At 42.3% G+C, this 17,307-nt stretch overlaps 1 protein-coding gene across 1 annotated transcript; it reads left to right on the forward strand.

Annotated features, from left to right (window-relative positions):
* Positions 1-11,299: 11,299 nt before the first annotated feature.
* Positions 11,300-12,707, forward strand: LOC136495621 (uncharacterized). The gene is made up of 2 exons (XM_066491504.1): positions 11,300-11,621; positions 11,689-12,707. Exons 1-2 carry the CDS (start codon positions 11,300-11,302, stop codon positions 12,705-12,707), a joined length of 1,341 nt encoding a protein of 446 aa, XP_066347601.1.
* The last annotated feature ends 4,600 nt before the right edge of the window (positions 12,708-17,307 follow it).

The raw sequence follows: 17,307 nt of genomic DNA on the forward strand, positions 1-17,307 counted from the left end.
ATTGCCGTACACAGGGTTGAGACGCCATGGCGAAAGCTTTGTCCCACTTGGGCCGATGATAGCGACGTCATCGGGCACCTTTTCCTTCCTTGGAATCATCCATCGAACGGTCCTCTCCTGTTTGCACGGCGTGTCTTCCCTAGGTTAAAACCTTGACCTTCTGGTCAAGTAATGGTTGCGCCATTGGCGTCACGTCCCTTCTTAGAGGTGCCATTGGCACCGAACGATACTCTGTCGTATGGCTGTTGGCAGTGTAGTGTGGTGGCCAGCTTGTGGTGGTTTGGAGGCGGTCAAGCGTGTATTCTATGGTGAGCTTCGACCTGTGTGGCTCATGTCGATGTCTCGTTCGACCGGCAGGGCAGAGTTGTTTTTCTTCTTCTCTTGAGTTTCAGTTTGGTGCGTGTTGATAACCCAATCTAATCGACTATAGTTGTATTATTTTTATTTTGTCGAGTCTGGATATGCATTGGTGGTGTTAGTCTTCTCTCAGTAATAGCCTTGAGACCATAGTAAAAAATCATTATCAAAGAAAAACATATTTAGCAAAATACAAAAAATAGCAAATTCGAGTTGACAGACCGGTGTAGTTGATGAAAGCAAATGTTGTTCGCTGAGTGGCCGGATAGCACGCAAAGCGCCAGCAGCAGGTGATCTCCGACGGTGGCTTGGGGGAGCTCACGGCGACCTCCGAAGACGCCTTTGGAGAGCAGTACGAGATCAGACAGCATGGAGCAGCTTTAATTTTTTTTTTTCAGATTACGTGCTTCCAAGTTAAACTGGCCCTGTACATGCTTGTGAGCTCGTACGTGCTTTTTCCTCGAGCCTGTACGTGTTTTTTTTTGGATTATAAATAAAACGGCGAGGTGGCACCTGAGCCTGGTACGTGCTTCCGAGCTTATAGGTGCATCCGACCCGAACTCCGTGGCTGCACCCGAGACAGACTCCGCAGGTGGGGCGATCGATTATGGCAGGCGAGGCGATCCATTAGTTGATCCGACGATAACACTGGATATTTTTTTAGGTGTAGATAGATATTCGGCAGCTCTTGATTCGTTTAAAAAAAACTTATGAAAATATGCAGCGCCATCGGTTGGTTAAACAAACCAGTGGTGATAATTTTATCTCCGCCGGCTCATTGCACAATCTGACAGTGAAAAGTTTATTATCACCACCGATCTGTATAATAACGAGCCGATGACGACAACTTTGTTCACTGCCAGTTTGCAACATGTAATGATGAACCTAATTGTCACTCTCCAGTTTCAGCATTGAAGTGCAAAACTAGCGGTGACTGGGGTTATGAACCGGTAAAAATATTTCTGTAGTAGTAAGAACTCTTGCGTTCTGTAGAGTTTATGAGCGAACAAAAACACAAAATGTATTAATAAAATAAGTGATTCTAACAAGCCAAATCTATGCCGAATAGTGAACACATTCTTGTTTGAGAATCTAATTAACAACTTTCTATAGTTCTATATCTTAGATGTTGAATCAATTTTAGGCCCCTTTGGATTGTAGGAAAAACAATGGAAACATATAGGATTTTCATTCCAAGGGATTGAATTGTTATAGCCCCTGGTTCCAAGGAATCGCTTACTGGAAAAACATAGAAAAAAAACATCCACTCAAACCATGTTTCTTGTTTCATGTATTTTTTTTGGCCGTTGATCCAAACACATATTCCTAAAAAATTCCTATGTTTTTCAATTTTGTGTTCTGTATACGCATTCCTTTTCCATTTTTTGTGTTTTCTTATTTCTGCATTTTTTTTTCAATCATGTATTAGAAGGGGACCCTAATCATGTAAAGTTGTCGAAATTGCAGTGTTCCACCTTCTTTACAATGGATGATACTACTACTATCTCTTAAAGTTCTTTAAAACTTGTTTGAGGGGATGGTTGGCACATGGTTTTTGCGTGGTAGTAGAAACAAAAGTTCCAAACGGTTTTGAGTGCCAGGCCTTGTTTAGATGCCACCAAAATTCCAAATTTTTTTACTCTCTCTCCATCACATCAATTTTTAGCCGTTTGCATGGAGATGGCGTAGGAAGGCATGAAAAAGTATCTAGGCCTGAGCGCCCGTGTGCCTTTCTAGCGGATCGAATGGGGCAAAAGGAAAAGGGTCTTCCGGTGTTGAAGCCACCCCTTGCCTTTTTCTCCAAACTCCCTTCCCAAGAGCAGCAACAACGAATATAAATCCCTCGTTTGTCACTGCGACTGCCTATGCCTTTCCCCTTTTTTTCACTTTGGTGTGAGTGTGACTGACACACTGGCATGATAAGCATGGAATTATTAGTTTAAGAAAACACGCAGCTTGTACTGATGTGTTCAAATCTATTAGTCATAAATCTGTCAATGTGAAAGTGAGACTCTGAGTAAACAGATGACACAGTATATGCAGGTGGCCACAAATAACACCCAAACTGTACACATCAATGCATGGGAGGAAAGGTGGTGGTGCTTGAGTCCAAACCAGGGGAAGCAACGTTTCTTTCTCGCGGAAAAAGTGCAGCTCCTGTGATCATTCTTTTTTGGCGAAGGCTGTGCATACCTGCAAGCAAAAGCGTGTATCCATACGGCTACAGTCACTACACAGTACTCGCTCACCTGCAGAGCGATTGACATGCGCGGCCCACTAGAATTGGACATACTCTAGCTAAGGTGAGACTATTTTCCTTTTTGAACGACACGAGATCGTTTGTACACCATTTCTATTAAGCATGTAAGCAGACGTGGAAGGTAACAAACAGGCAATAGACAAACAAGAAATGATTTTTGTACAAGAAAACTTGTGCAGAGGCCTAACATGGAATTGAGAGCTAGGCAGAAGAGCCGCCAAGGAATTTGCCCAAGGTTCTTGCCTCATCTTTTATGCATTAAACAAAAACTCAGTGCCAAACTTTCTGCGTTCGCTCAAAATTGTGGGCGTTTGTTTCCTTCCAAACCTCCCATGTGAGGTAAGACTAGCATTGTCCCTGTCGTTTCTTCCTGTTTTTACTTCTTTCTAATAAAATAAATGCCAGCCACTATTGTTGAATAATCATTCGTTCTAAAAGAATTACTGCATCCAATGATAAATGAAAATAAAATATTGTTCCATTTGCAAACAGGTTTTCTAGTAGCATATGTTTTGAACATCAATACACTCATCAAAAAGAGTGTAAGTAATTATTAAAGTTGCACAATAAAAGAATTAACAATAATATATGTAACTCTATTAGCTTACTGACGAAGTACTTGATAGGTATAGGTATTCACAGCCATTTCGCTCTGCCATTGATACCTAGGGCATCATGCCCACCATCATTAGGCATGGTCAAAAAGAGTGTTGCAACACATACTATGCACAAATGAATTATATGTGGTTATTATGTAGTAATCTGTCTTTTCAGCAGCAATCCATTCCATCATTCCAGCATAATAGCAGTCAGATATGCAAGACCTACATGTCCATGCATGCTACTAGCAGATAGGAGCCCAGGACAGTACTACAGATGGGCTAGCAATAAGATGCAAACCAACCCTGAAATCATGAATCTTCCAAGCACTATGGCATCAGTCATGCTTTTCATTCCCTGTCCCCCCTTTCCCCTCTCTTTGTGTAGCATCTTTGCTGGTGGCTGGCTTTTTTGACCAGTTCCTTTTTCTTAAAAAGCAGTGAAAGTCTCATCAATTGCTACCCCTTTACCATTCTTTCCAAAATGACCAATATTGCTGGAACCCAGTTGTCATTGTGAGATTTTCAGTCTGCAGCCTTTTCCTTGAGAACATCTGTGTCTCTCTCTACTTCACTTGTGTATGCTCAAAGCTACTAAACGGAAACAAAAAAAAGTGTTATGTCTCACGTAGTTTGCATATTATCGTCGACCCTGGACCTGTTGGCAGCTGTCCGTGTGTCCTTGTCAACTGAAGTGACAATCAGAAGCTTCCCAATCGCTTGATGAGAAGTTATTCGGCGGTTGGTTTCTGGGCTGGTTTAGGCTGGTTGGTGCTGGTTTGTTGTGAGAGGAAAATACTGTTGGCTGGCTGGTTTGGGCTGGCTGAAACCAACAAGCGAACAGGGTGATTAGGTCAGTTTGGGTGGGAGTTTCATGTGAGTTTATTTGCATTAAATAGGTTACCACGTAGCTATTTTGGATGACATGGCATATTATTTAAGAAGAGAGAGAAGAAATGAGTTTCGTGTAGATAAAACTCTCTTGGCACGATTATCAACTATCTATGAGTCTTGAAATTAAATGCCTATGAAACCATGAAATAAAACTCTCCATTGAGAGTGGGTATTTAATTCAAATTTCATTTCATTTCACATAACATGACAGTCTTAGAAACAATGTAATAAAACTCTCAATTGAGACTGGCCTTAGCCCCCTTGAGGCTCTCGTTGATCAAGGATGTCACTGCCACTCCCATTTTTAATTTCGATAAAGGCCCCGTTCGACTTACCACCTATTCGGTTTGTTCGGCTTATTTTTTCAGTTGAAATAGTATTTTTCTCTCGCAACAATTCAACCACAACAGTATTTTCAGCCAGTTTCAGCTAAAATTCTGCCAGCCGAACGGGGCCAAAGTGGCCCTAGTAAATATTGAAGAGACAGGCCAATGAACATTGGATGAGGATAAAGTGGCCCTAGTAAATAATGATGTAAACAATTGTTTGGCCGATTAATTGTTCGAGCTGGTGATTTGTATATTGATTAATTTGCATTGGCGGCTAAGCAAATGAAGAGGGCGAACGATAATTTTGTGGGAACGCGCAGCGAGAGATGCTCGCAGACCTCTGTTGTCCCAGGGCCCAGGCATATATGGAGTCTGTTGTTTTGAGAGAATACCGAATGAGCATTGCGTACAAAGACGTGTTTGTCGTAATAGCAAACTTGTCCGCAGTTTCCAGCGTCCTCGGATTCGACTATTGTCTGCTTTAGTGCTGTGTACAAGCATAGGGAGAAGCGATGGAAGTCACATGACCGGTCAACAGGTGCAGCATCTAGTTTTAAGAATAAAACCAGATACACATTATATATCAGTTTAGAAAGTTAAATCTCAAATATAACTACAAATAAGTGTAATATCAAAAGACAATGCTTAAATACATAGTAAGATTATAACCTTAGAGTATAGACAGCGGAAAGACAACTTCGATCTTTAGGGGAAAACTCCAAATCCACAGAGATAATTAATTGGTTGATCATAAGCCTAAATCCTCCAAACTTTAGCAATCTGGTACATATCCGGGATTTTTTCAAAGGTTTAAAAAGTAAAGCAAGCGTAAGTACATATCTTACCCAACAAATATAACATGGGGTTCATGAGGCTCAAAAAGGCTGACACTGGTTTTAATCGTGATTAGCTTTTAATTGTCATAATTTTAACATAGGAGTAGCAACAAGTTTATCACAAGGCCATAAAACACATGATCAGGTAAACATAAATAATAAATAGCATAAACAGTATTCATTAGTGAGCGTTTTCATCTTCAGTATCATCAGTGTTCATCATCATTAATCATTAGTGATCATCTATTCCGTAAATGTTCCAAGGCCACTCGTGACCATGAGCATGGCTGATATACCAGTTTTACACTCTGCAAAGGTTGTACACTTTCACTGTGAGTCGTGATTTACCCTTTCGCCCGAGGCAGCCAACCTCTTGACCCACTACCAAGGAAAGTCGACAGGGTTCACTATGAAGTCAATCAAAAGTTCGTCTAACAAGTTAGGGCCGCTAGGTTTCTATGGCTTGCGAATATAGAGCTCCCCTTCCGGCAGGCACAATAACGTGTAGCCTATACACTGACGGACAAAGGACGCACTATATCCAACCCGGAACACACCCCTCTTGCACCATAAAGGTAACCTCTAACAAGCTAGAAAAGGTCCTCATACTGAGATAAAGTTAGAGCCATGTAGCCCTCACAAGCTGTACTATAAGTCTCGGATGACCACTTACAGCTAAGTCCTTAGGGAGAGGAATCTAGAGCACCAAAAAAATAGCCCAATGCTCTAGCCCCCTTATTCCATGTTGCTAAAAAGCATCTTTTAGTGTTTATTGCATATACCATTAGTCAAGTTACAAGATCATGGTCTTTAGTTGAGCACTAGCAAAGCTACCTAATGCGATAACCTAAAGGTATCAAGGTACAAGGTACAAAGTACTAGGAAATCCTTAGTGGTGGTCAAGGTAGACACATACAACATGAATTAAATGATTAAAGGTGTATAGGACAACAAGAAGATTCCATGCTATACTTGCCTTAAACACTGATTCTTCGGTAAGCTTTAATCTTCAACGCTCTTCTTCTTCTTGATCACCACATATATCTCACCGACTAGGACGAAATCATAAAGCACCACATAAGCATCCATACAATCATACACGAAGCAAACAATAGATCTAAATTAGAATACTACACCAATCATAGTGTCAAGTTCATAAACCCGGGGTCCCTCGAGGACCGGCTTCCACGCCCAAGCTCGGCCTAGGAGAGCAACATATAATTCATGGGTCGGCCTAAAAATCTAAAACACAGCGGGCCAGAAGGGGAGTCCGGTCACCGACCGGAGGGACTACCCTTAAGAAGCAAGTGTCCGTTCGTCGACTTCTTCGACCCACCTCTCTGACCGGAGCACTCGCTTCAGGCACCAGCCATCTCAAGCAGTCTCTCCAATCGGAAGGCCTAGCCCAAAAAGCTGCTTCTAACTCCGACCCCGCAACCGAGGCTCGTGGGAACCCTACTCACCGCTCTTCTCCGACTAGCGCACTGAGAGCCGACTGGGGCCATCCGACCGGGGACACCCCGCTCGGAAGGAACCAGAAGACGTGTGGAGAAAGGCAAGGCATGGCTCACAAGTCAAAACCACTGTACCAGGAACCATACCCTGCACGAAATAGTGCTCTACAGCCACCCTAACACAAAGTATTGTAGGGGCCGCTAGAAACTCCCCCGTGTGTCTCTGGACATCAATCGCGGTATGGGCTCCAGGATTTGCCATACCGGGTAAACATAGCGCGGCTCCTTATATGCCACTAGGCATCAAGAAGTATTTGCAGGTACCGGCGTCCATCCTTCCTGAAGAAGATAGCTCAACCTCCTGTGCACATCTGGCATCCTACAGCGACATCGACAGTGTTGGGGGGCGTCAACCATTATCCAGTTTTCATCATCGTAGGCAGCAAGGCTTAGAAACATCCGTACTCTCTCCCCCTCACCTATAAAGCCATCCTCTTCATCTATAAAAGGGGATGCGCTCCCTCCAACAAGGGGAGATCAACTTCTTTAAGCTCAGACTCACTAGATTGACATCAACGCTCCCAACCGTAGGACCACCAAGTTCCGACCGCAACCCTTCTGGTCGGAGCCAACCGAACCTCTTGTACACCCCCTCTTTTCTCCTTCTCGTTTGTAACCCCACTACAGACTTCGAGCACCTAGGCTCAGGAATAAAGTCATCGACCGACCCTGACTGGACGTAGGGCACGTTGCTTGAACTAGTATAAATCATGTGTCATTGAGTGCTAGGCCACCTCCGATCATAACGTACAGCAAAACTATAAATATTTACTAGTTGGTCACTTTCTGTACCGACACATAGAAAAATAAGAAAAAGAGTCTAAAATACGATTCTATGCATCACAACGAACACACAGATACGAGAGGCACGCTAATCGGAGCTACGGTTAAAAAGGTACATCTACCGATAGATTTGCTTTATGCGCGGAAAAGAAAACTATATGCTTCATTTATTTATAGAAGCTTATATAAATTAAATTAAATTAAATTAAATTTGAATTATAAAACTAAAGTAAAACAAAATCATATTTTATCTATAAAATCCAGTTGCATAATTATTATTCAAGATATGATTTATACCATGAAATTCTAGATTGAAGGACATGATAAACATCATTACTAACATGTAGATCTCATTGTAATGAATCTAGCACAACTTGAATGGATCAAAACGAAGCTAAAACACATAAGATGTAAAATAAACAAGATTTCCTTTAGTAAAATAATAGATTAAATCTAATCATGAATTTTAAAAGTTAAAAATATATCTAACAGTAGTATAAACATGTAGATTATGAAATTATGAACCTAACAGAAGTTGGACGGGTTAAATCAGAGTTAAAACGAAGAAGTTATGGCTAAAACAAAATTAGTGGTAAATCTGTAAATAAGTGAAAACGTATTTTGGATCTAAACCGACGAAACTACGCTTTCCAAAGAAGAAAACGTAATATGTGATTACACTTTGGAGTGCGGGTTCTATTTTAGAAAAGTGGAGGGGCTCTTTAGCAAGATGGCCACACGAAGGGATATCAGTTGATGGAGGCCGTAGGATCCAGATTGGTCGGCTGATATTAGAACCGAGAGGGGAATTGGGGGGGGGGGGGGGGGGGGAGGGCCGGAACAGTGACCGCTGGCGGTGATTTGACCGGCGTTGATCGATTACTCGTCGGAGCTATTGGACAAAGCGCCTAGGGGCCCTAATTCGACTCGGATTTGGCATAGGGAGATGGATAGGAACATGGCGAACTCGATTATGTGACTTGCAGCGGCTATTGCAGAGCAGAGAAGGAGGGTGACTGGGCTATGGCAGCGGCGAAGCAACGGCTACGCCGCGCAGGGCAGCACAGAGGAAAAAAGAAGAAGAAAAGGGGTTGTACGGGTTAAAGAGCTCTGCTAGAAGCTCTAGGACGTGCTTACCACAACGGAGGGATGGCGGGATGACCCGACGGTGATGGCTTCTTCTTGGTGGAACTTGGATGGCGGCACTAGGATTCCTGGCGGTGCGGCTGGTGGTCCTCGGCCTCGGTGGGGGATAGCACGGGCATGGAGGCTCTCTATTTAAGGAACGGAGCAGCCGTGGGGCACAAGACCAAGGGGCGGAGTAGTAGAGCCGGACATGGACTCCGGCTCAGTGTCCCAGTAGAACATGAGCTGAGGTTGATGATGGTGCTGACTGGCGAGGCCCAGCTGACAGTGACTCAGGCGCGAGAGAAAAGAGGACGCGGTCCGACACGGGCCTCTAGCTGGGCCGCTTGCGTTGCTGAGGCGAAATTGCACCAGGCGAAGAAGCAAGGAGAGCGGCAGCCCAAGAGTGAGAGAGAAGCGTGGCAGCGTGGAGAGGAAAAATGGGCCGGCGAAGTTGGGCCACGGGAGTGCAGGCCCATGCGGAGAAGTGGGAAGCGGAAACAGGAGCGGTTGGCTGGGCCTATGCGCGGCTAGGCTGCAGGAACAGAGGAACGCCCGTGCTGGCTTGGAGCATGGGCTGAAAAAGAGAGGGGGAGGATGAGTTTTCCTTTTCTATTTCTTTTTCCTATTTTATTTTCAAAACCAAATTCAAATATGAACCAAATGCAACTTCAAATAAAGTTTTGACTATTCTTTTCAATTCTAATAAAAGTGAGCAAATTTTAGTAAGTTTTTAAAAATAATTTTTACAACTTTTTAAATTCTTTTATTTTCAATTTTTCTTTTCTTTTACTTCAAAGCCATTTTCATTTACAAAAGCAATTTTAACTATTTTAAATTTTCAATCAAAACCACTCAACCAAATAAATCTAATGCAAGGGCATGCATGCTCAAATAAGTAGATAAACCTTATGATGAATTTTAATTTAATGAAAAAAATTGTTTTTCTATGTGTTCATGTGCATAAAAATTTCAAAATAAATCTTTTTAACTTTATTTCCAAAATTTCAAATTTTAGGGTGTTACAACAGTTATATGGCGTATGCCTACTTGAATACGTGCATGAAGGAAAGACAATCATTGGTTGAGACTAAAAACTTCGGTGACGTCGTCCAGGAGGAGAATTGTTGGTGTGATGCATGGATGTGGTGCATCAATGCTGCATGCACAGGACTAAATCAATGGTGTGTGCATGGAAAGAAAGCAAGACAAGTACGGAAGATGCATGTGCATGCCGTGGTTAGATATGCATCATTGTTGAAGTAAGTCAAGTTTAATCAACTCCTATAAAACTTTGAAATTAACTATGCATTCTGGCTCTTAATTATTTCACTAGGTAGCGTGTCCGTGCATTGCTACGGAACAACTAAATCTTTTATACTAAAAACACTACGGATCGCACGATAAGATAACAATACTGTTAAATTAAATACCGACGTTAAAGTGACATTTAATTCAAAAAGCAAACGACGTGTTCGGCTGCTCAGGTTCCAGCTTGTTTCAGCTTATTCTCCCTCACAGAATACTATTGAATTATCAGAAATAATCCAAAATCCACTGTTCAACAGATTAGGCGAACGAGGCCAAAGTTCGTGAAATTAATACAGTCGCGGAGAGCGCGGCGTCGCAGACTCATAAACTCTACTGTATAGACTTTTTCGTGATATGGCTAAGATAATATTTTATATCGGCAGAAAGAATTCTCCGATATCCTATTTCTTTTATGCAGCAATAAATCCATGAATAAGTTCCGATGCATCTCCATATAATCATGTACACATAGGTTCGAGTATATATGTAAATATTGGTGCCTGTCACATGGATAATACTACATGTCTTAAAAAATCTCGAGTAAACTGCACCGTGGGTACCTAAACTATTAGGTGTGTAACGCATAGGTACTCAAACAAAAAAACGTAACTCGTAGGTACTGGATCTAAAAGTTTGGCTATCCAACGGTACTCGCGCGGAAAGGACCCAAATAAGGCAGGCTGTTTTGCGAAAAACCCCCCGCTGAATCATCTCCTTCTCCTCATTCTTAGTCCCGTGGCCTTGAAGCTCTGTCTCCCTCTCTCGCCGCCCGTCTACCATCACGCCGCCCGTCTGCCTCCCACTCTCGCCGCCCGTCCGCCGCATTGAGAGGGTGAGGTCCGCTGGGGGGTTTGCCCCACTGCATCCGGTGTAGGTGAGGCGCGGTGCGCGGCGGCGCGGCACCATGGCCTGGCGTCCGTCGATTGGAAGGAGCACCAGCACCAGATTACGGTCAGTGCCACGAAGGCTACTCTCCTGTCCATGTAGTTCATTCTGGATCATTAGTGGTGTCATAATGCTTCAATTTGATGTAGAGATAGGTTTCTTGTCGCAATGCTCTGAAATTTAGGGTTTTGTTCACTGTTTAGGGCCTGATGAGGAGTTCTCTGTAGAAGTTCATCATGGGGGATTTTTCTGTGGGTCTGTTAAGGATCAGGTTTATCTGGGTGGCAAGGTGGATTGGTTTGACAATTGCAAAGTGCAGCACTGGCGTTTTAGTTCAATTCAAGAAATCAGTGTGATGCTAGGTTATGGAATTGAGAAGCTCACTGTTCTCTAGTTGTTGCCTGAGATGGTTGTGCCTAGTGGTTTGAGATTTATAGATTTAGATGCAGAAACACTCATCATGAAGCAAGTTGCATACCATGTTAACAATTTTGTGCTCTACTTTGATATCTACAAGTCATTCAAGACATCTGACTGGGATGACAATGTGGTCAATCTAGGGAAGCCAGCAGCTGAAAGGCATGATGATGATGATGAGGATTTTGTGGCTAGTGACAATGATGGTAGTGTGGATGGGGATTTTGTGGATAGTGATTATGAAGTTGATCATGAGGATGATGATTTTTTCTGGGACAATGTTGATGATGGGGTGGTTGATGAGGGGGCAGGTATGGGCATTGTAGTTAGCAAAGGGTACAAGAGAAATGCCCCTAGTTGGCAAAGAGAACATGGCAGAAAGGCAATGGGATGAGATATCAACTGATGAGGATGAGTTGGAGTTACCTGATTCTAATGGAGAGGGTAAGGTTGGGGCTAACATGTCATCCTTCAGGCCAGAGGATATTGAGAACCCAATTTTCAAGTTAGGAATGAAGTTTGATTCAATAGAACTGCTTAGAAAGGCAATTTCAGAATACAGTATCAAAGAGAGGGTGGAGATAAAGATGCCATGGAATGACAAGAAAAGAATCAAAGCTCATTGTGATGTAAATTGTCCATGGTACTTGTATGCTTCTTGGGACACAAGGATGAGTTGTATCATGATCAAATCTTTTGTTGGGAATCACACATGCCAGAAGAAGTGGGAACTGAAGAGGTGCACTGCAAAGTGGCTTGCTAACAAGTACTTGGATAGGTTTAGGGCTGATGAGAAGATGAGCCTGACCAATTTTGGGAAGACTGTTCAGCTAGAGCTAAACCTGACCATTTCTAGGATGAAGCTGTGTAGGGCAAGAAGGAAGGCATGGGAGATCATTTATGGGGATGAAGTGAAGCAATTCAATGAGCTGAGGAATTATGGGCATGAACTTAGGAGGACAAATCTTGGCAGTACCTTCTTTCTAACATGCCTTGATGGTTTCTTCAGTACACTTTACATGTCTATGGATGCATGCAAAAGAGGTTTCCTCATTGGTTGTAGGCCTGTTATCTGTCTAGATGGCTGCCACATCAAGACAAAGTTTGGAGGGCAGCTGCTAAGTGCAATAGGTATAGACCCAAATGATTGCATTTTTCCTTTGGCCATAGCAGTGGTGGAGGTTGAGTGCCTAGCATCATGGAAGTGGTTCTTAGAGACACTGAAAGAGGACCTTGGCATAGAAAACACAACTCCTTGGACCATCATGACAGATAAACAAAAAGGTCTTATCCCTGCTGTTCAGCAAGTGTTTCCTGAGTCAGAACACAGGTTCTGTGTTAGACATCTGTACCACAACTTCTCAGGCCAATTTAGAGGAGAGAACTTCAAGAATTAGCTTTGGAGGTGTGCAAGAGCTAGTACAGTGGTGAGGTGGAACCAGGAGATGGACAAAATGAGAGTTCTCAGCAAGGATGCCCATGCATGGTTAGAAAAGATGCCACCAAACACATGGGTTAGGGCTTTCTTTAGTGAGTACGCAAAGTGTGATATCCTCTTGAACAACACTTGTGAAGTTTTCAACAATTACATAGTGGAAGCTAGAGAATTGCCTATTTTGAGCATGCTACAAAAGATCAAGGTCCAGCTTATGACCAGACACTACACCAAGCAGAAAGAGGTTACTGAGAAGTGGGGACACATGGTCATATGCCCAAAAATTAGCAAGAAGCTAGCTAGGCATGCAGAGATGTCCAACACATGCTACCCATTACCTAGTGGGAGTGGAATTTTTGAGGTTCATGACAGAGAATGGAAGTATGTTGTGGACATTGCAGCTAAGAAATGTGAATGTAGAAGATGGGACTTGACAGGCATACCATGTAGTCATGCAATTGCTTGCCTTAAGCATGAAAGAATTCCAGAAGACTCAGTGCTCCCACACTGTTACTCCATTGAAGCTTTCCAGAATGCATACAACTTCCAAATTTTTCCATGCTCTGACAAGACTAATTGGCAAAATGTTGGAGGCATAGAAGTGAAGCCACCTAAATATGAGAAGAAACCAGGTAGGCCAGCAAAGGCAAGGAAGAAAGCACCACATGAACAACAAGGCAGAAATGGACCAAGGCTATCTAAACATGGAGTAACAATGCACTGCAGTCACTGTGGAAAACCTGACCATAATGTAGCAAGATGTGCAGCAAAGGAAGCAGGAGAACCAGCTGTCCAGAAAAGGAAAAGGTCAGCTGTTCAACAAGCACATGAGGAAGCAAGGCATCAAGAAGAATATCAGGTATGTGCAACCAGACTGTCCCCTTTATTTGGTACAAAATACCTATTTTCACTAGAATCTGTGTTTCAGGAGGTCTATACTGCAAAAGCTGAAACAGAAGCAACCATGTCCCAAGTAGACAACCCTATGCTGTCTCAACTACTGGATGAGGTACCACAACTCCCTCATTATCATCATTTTTGTTTTTGGCCCACACAATTTAGCTTACAAACTTGTTTGGACCCTTTCCAGGCCTCACAGACTATGAGACAGCATCTAGTCAGTCAACCTGTACCAGATTCAGCCTACATCGTTTCCAATGTTCCACCAGCAAGGCAAATTTAGATGACAACGACTACCAAAGCTGGCAAGACATCAAGGACCAAGAAAGCAGTGAACCAAAAAAAGAAGACAGTGAATGCCAAGAAAGGTCCAGCTGGACAGTAGGAAGGATTATGGAGTGTGTTGATGCCCTTTTGTACATCACAGATAGTTGGCTTTTGTCGAGCAAATACAGCTGCCTTTTGTTCAGCAGCTGAAGTTTGCCTTCTTTTGTGCAGTGATCATATAGGTATAGGTCATATGCAGCTAGTATGGTGTAGTGCACTGGTGGGTAGGATGTGTACTGCAAGCACCAAAACTGAGATGTAATGGATGCTATTTTAGTGACTATATATGTCACTAGGTCAACCTCTAATGTAGGATGCTATTTTAGTGACTATATGTCACTGGATCAATCTCGAATGTATGGATGCTATTTTAGTGACTATATGTCACTGGATCAATCTCTAAATGTTGCCAAATGTGAATTACTCTTGTTTTTAGGTGCCTGTGAATTACTCATATTTAGGTGCCTGTGAATTACTCTTGTTTTTAACTTGCCTTGCCAAATGTTGCTGTCAAAATTTCCTGTGAAAAAAGCTATTTGAGTTCACTTTGTTCAGCTCACATCTGTCAATTGTATTCACTGAATAAACACCAATGCATCACAATTCAATGAGCCAAAATGATTTGAATGGACAAAACACATTCCATTTCATTGCCAAACTGATTTGAATCAGGTTCATTGCACCAAATTTGCATTACAATTCCTACTCCTACTTGAGCATCATGCCGATGACACCAACAACAACAAACACTGAAGCAACCACACAGCACACAACTCCAATTTGACCTAGGTCTACAAGTTTCTTCAGCTTTGCATCCAAACCAGCAATCCCACTCTTCAGTGCCTCCACATCATGTTCTTCTCCCTACAATCCTGCAAGTTCATCATGATTCACAACAACTTGTTGTTCATGGCCTCCCTCTCTGGTGCCTCCAATCAGTCCCCTTGCAACGAGCAAACGTTCATACTTGTCTTGAAACAAGAACCACGGGCACGTTCCTGGCACCTGCATCACAAGGCAAATTGTTCACCACATCACAAGGCAAGAACACCAATCCTACAGCAAAAAATGGCACTATGCACTTACATCTCTTTCATGAAAGCGGCATTTGAAGAAAACGGCCCCAGGGACCTTAGATCCGGGACCACAGACGAGCTCCAAGACCTCCGCACCGCATGTGGGGCAGGGCACAAGCGGCAGCCTAGTCTTCCCCCCGGGTCCGCCAGGCGCTGGTAACCAGAGCTCCCAGCGCCGCTATGGCCGGACGACGCTCGCATGACGACTTGGGGGAGGGTGCGGCGGCGAGCTTAGGGAGATGGATCCGGCGAGCTTGCGTGAGTGGGAGGCAGACGGGCGGCGTGATGGCAGATGGGCGGTGAGAGAGGGAGACAGAGCTTCAAGGCCACGGGACTAAGAATGAGGAGAAGGAGATGATTCAGCGGGGGGTTTTTTCGCAAAACAGCCTGCCTTATTTGGGTCCTTTCCGCGCGAGTACCGTTGGATAGCCAAACTTTTAGATCCAGTACCTACGAGTTATGTTTTTTTGTTTGAGTATCTATGCGTTACACACCTAATAGTTTAGGTACCCACGGTGCAATTTACTCAAAAATCTCTCATAAAATTTTAAAACAAAGTATGTTATACTCAGCGTATAAATATGTGTGGCTTTAGGACTATTTCACACAGACATATATTGTAGAATAAGGTATCCACTTAAGTGTCTATTCCAAGATGTTGAATTAGGTGATGTAATTCTTAATTTTGACACATTTTTCAGGTCAATGCAACTAATGGTGACTTTTCTTAGTGGTGCATAATTTTCTGGTGCACCTCTTGACTATCTGAGTAAGGACAAGTTAGCACTGCAAAGGCTCAAAAAAGCTGCTGAGAAGGCTAAGGTTGAGTTTTCCTCCACTATGCATACTAAAACCTATGTCCCCGTTTATCATTGTTGATGCTTTTGATGCAAAGCAATTCAACATTATCATGATCAGATATAAGTTTGAGTCTCTTGTGAGCAATCTTATAGAGTGACTCTCATTCTTTATGTGATCTGCCTCAAGGATATTGGCAGGACGATGGACCCATGTTGGAATATGGCACCAAAAAGTGTCCATGTTTTGTCCACGATTTATTTCTTATGAATACATGCGGATACTATGATAACACTAACTACACCAAATGAATGATTAGAGAGAATTTGCATTGCCTCTAGAAGGATTTATTTATTAAGTTCTTTGGACTCTACACATAGTTTTAAAATATTTGTTTGCATGTCTTACCTCGTATCCTAATTTAAAATTTTGTAGTTTAATTAGAATATTTAGGTGATTGTATATATATAATATTCAATACAAGAATAATCTATGCATGATCTTCTTGAAAGATTTCTGCAGTGTAAAGACATCTTCGTTTTTCATGCATGCCTGTAATGCTACAGTAAAAAAGGACAATATATCAATTAAAAAACAAAAACAAAACTCATGCTCAAAGTCAAAGAGATAAATTATGGATGCTTGAATTTTATCATCCATTATCTACCGCCATGCCAATAAAATAGACTGAATAAACAATTAAACATAGATAGAAAACTAAATTAATGAAAGGATCATTGCAAGACATTAATCATCTCATAGCTTCGGACAATATCGCAATGCTACTAAAAACTATAACCGTGCCCTCACCTCAAACATTGTCCAGATAAATGGATTACAATGAAAAAAAATGAATATAGGAGATTTCTTCCTGCTAATAGAAAATATTATCTTAGCCGCTTAACGGAAAGGTCTATAAAGTAGAGTTTGTGAGCCTATGACGCCGCGCACTCCATGACTGTGTTAAATTCATAGACTTTGCTTTTTGGATTAAATGTCACTTTAATGTTGGTATTTAATTTTTACAGTATTGTTATCTTATCGTGCGATCCGTGTGTTTTTAGTATAAATTGTTAGTTATCCCATAGCAACGCACGGACACGCTACCTAGTATAAGTATAAAGAATGAAAAAGACGACAAGAAAGATTGGCATTAGGCCTAACTCCTTTCGATTCTTTATAAACACATCTGAAAGTTAACATGTGGGCTATGAGCATCAAATCAAAACAACAAAAAGAACATGGATTCGACCATAAGTAGCATTTGTCCTCTTTTTTTTGAAAAAAAAGAATACTGCAGAGTTACAGGATTGTCAATCTTATCAGCACTATCAATTTTTGGCAATTATAGAACTCAACCAAGACACCCATTGAAGTGCTACATCCCTAGCTCGCAACCCAATTAAGAGTAAGTTCTTGCAAGCCTAGCTCCCCAGCCATTATTAAACTGCATGAAGGGCT

This window comes from Miscanthus floridulus, chromosome 12 (genome assembly GCF_019320115.1).
Source record: "Miscanthus floridulus cultivar M001 chromosome 12, ASM1932011v1, whole genome shotgun sequence".
NCBI classification, from domain to species: Eukaryota; Viridiplantae; Streptophyta; class Magnoliopsida; order Poales; family Poaceae; genus Miscanthus; species Miscanthus floridulus.

What these genes read in the sequence shown, in the direction of transcription:
- LOC136495621 (XM_066491504.1), top strand. Translation starts at nt 11,300, where the DNA reads ATGGTTGTGCCTAGTGGTTTGAGATTTATAGATTTAGATGCAGAAACA. An exon ending in GGTGGTTGATGAGGGGGCAG is followed by an intron (nt 11,622 to 11,688) that starts GTATGGGCATTG and finishes AGAACATGGCAG; the next exon opens with AAAGGCAATGGGATGAGATA.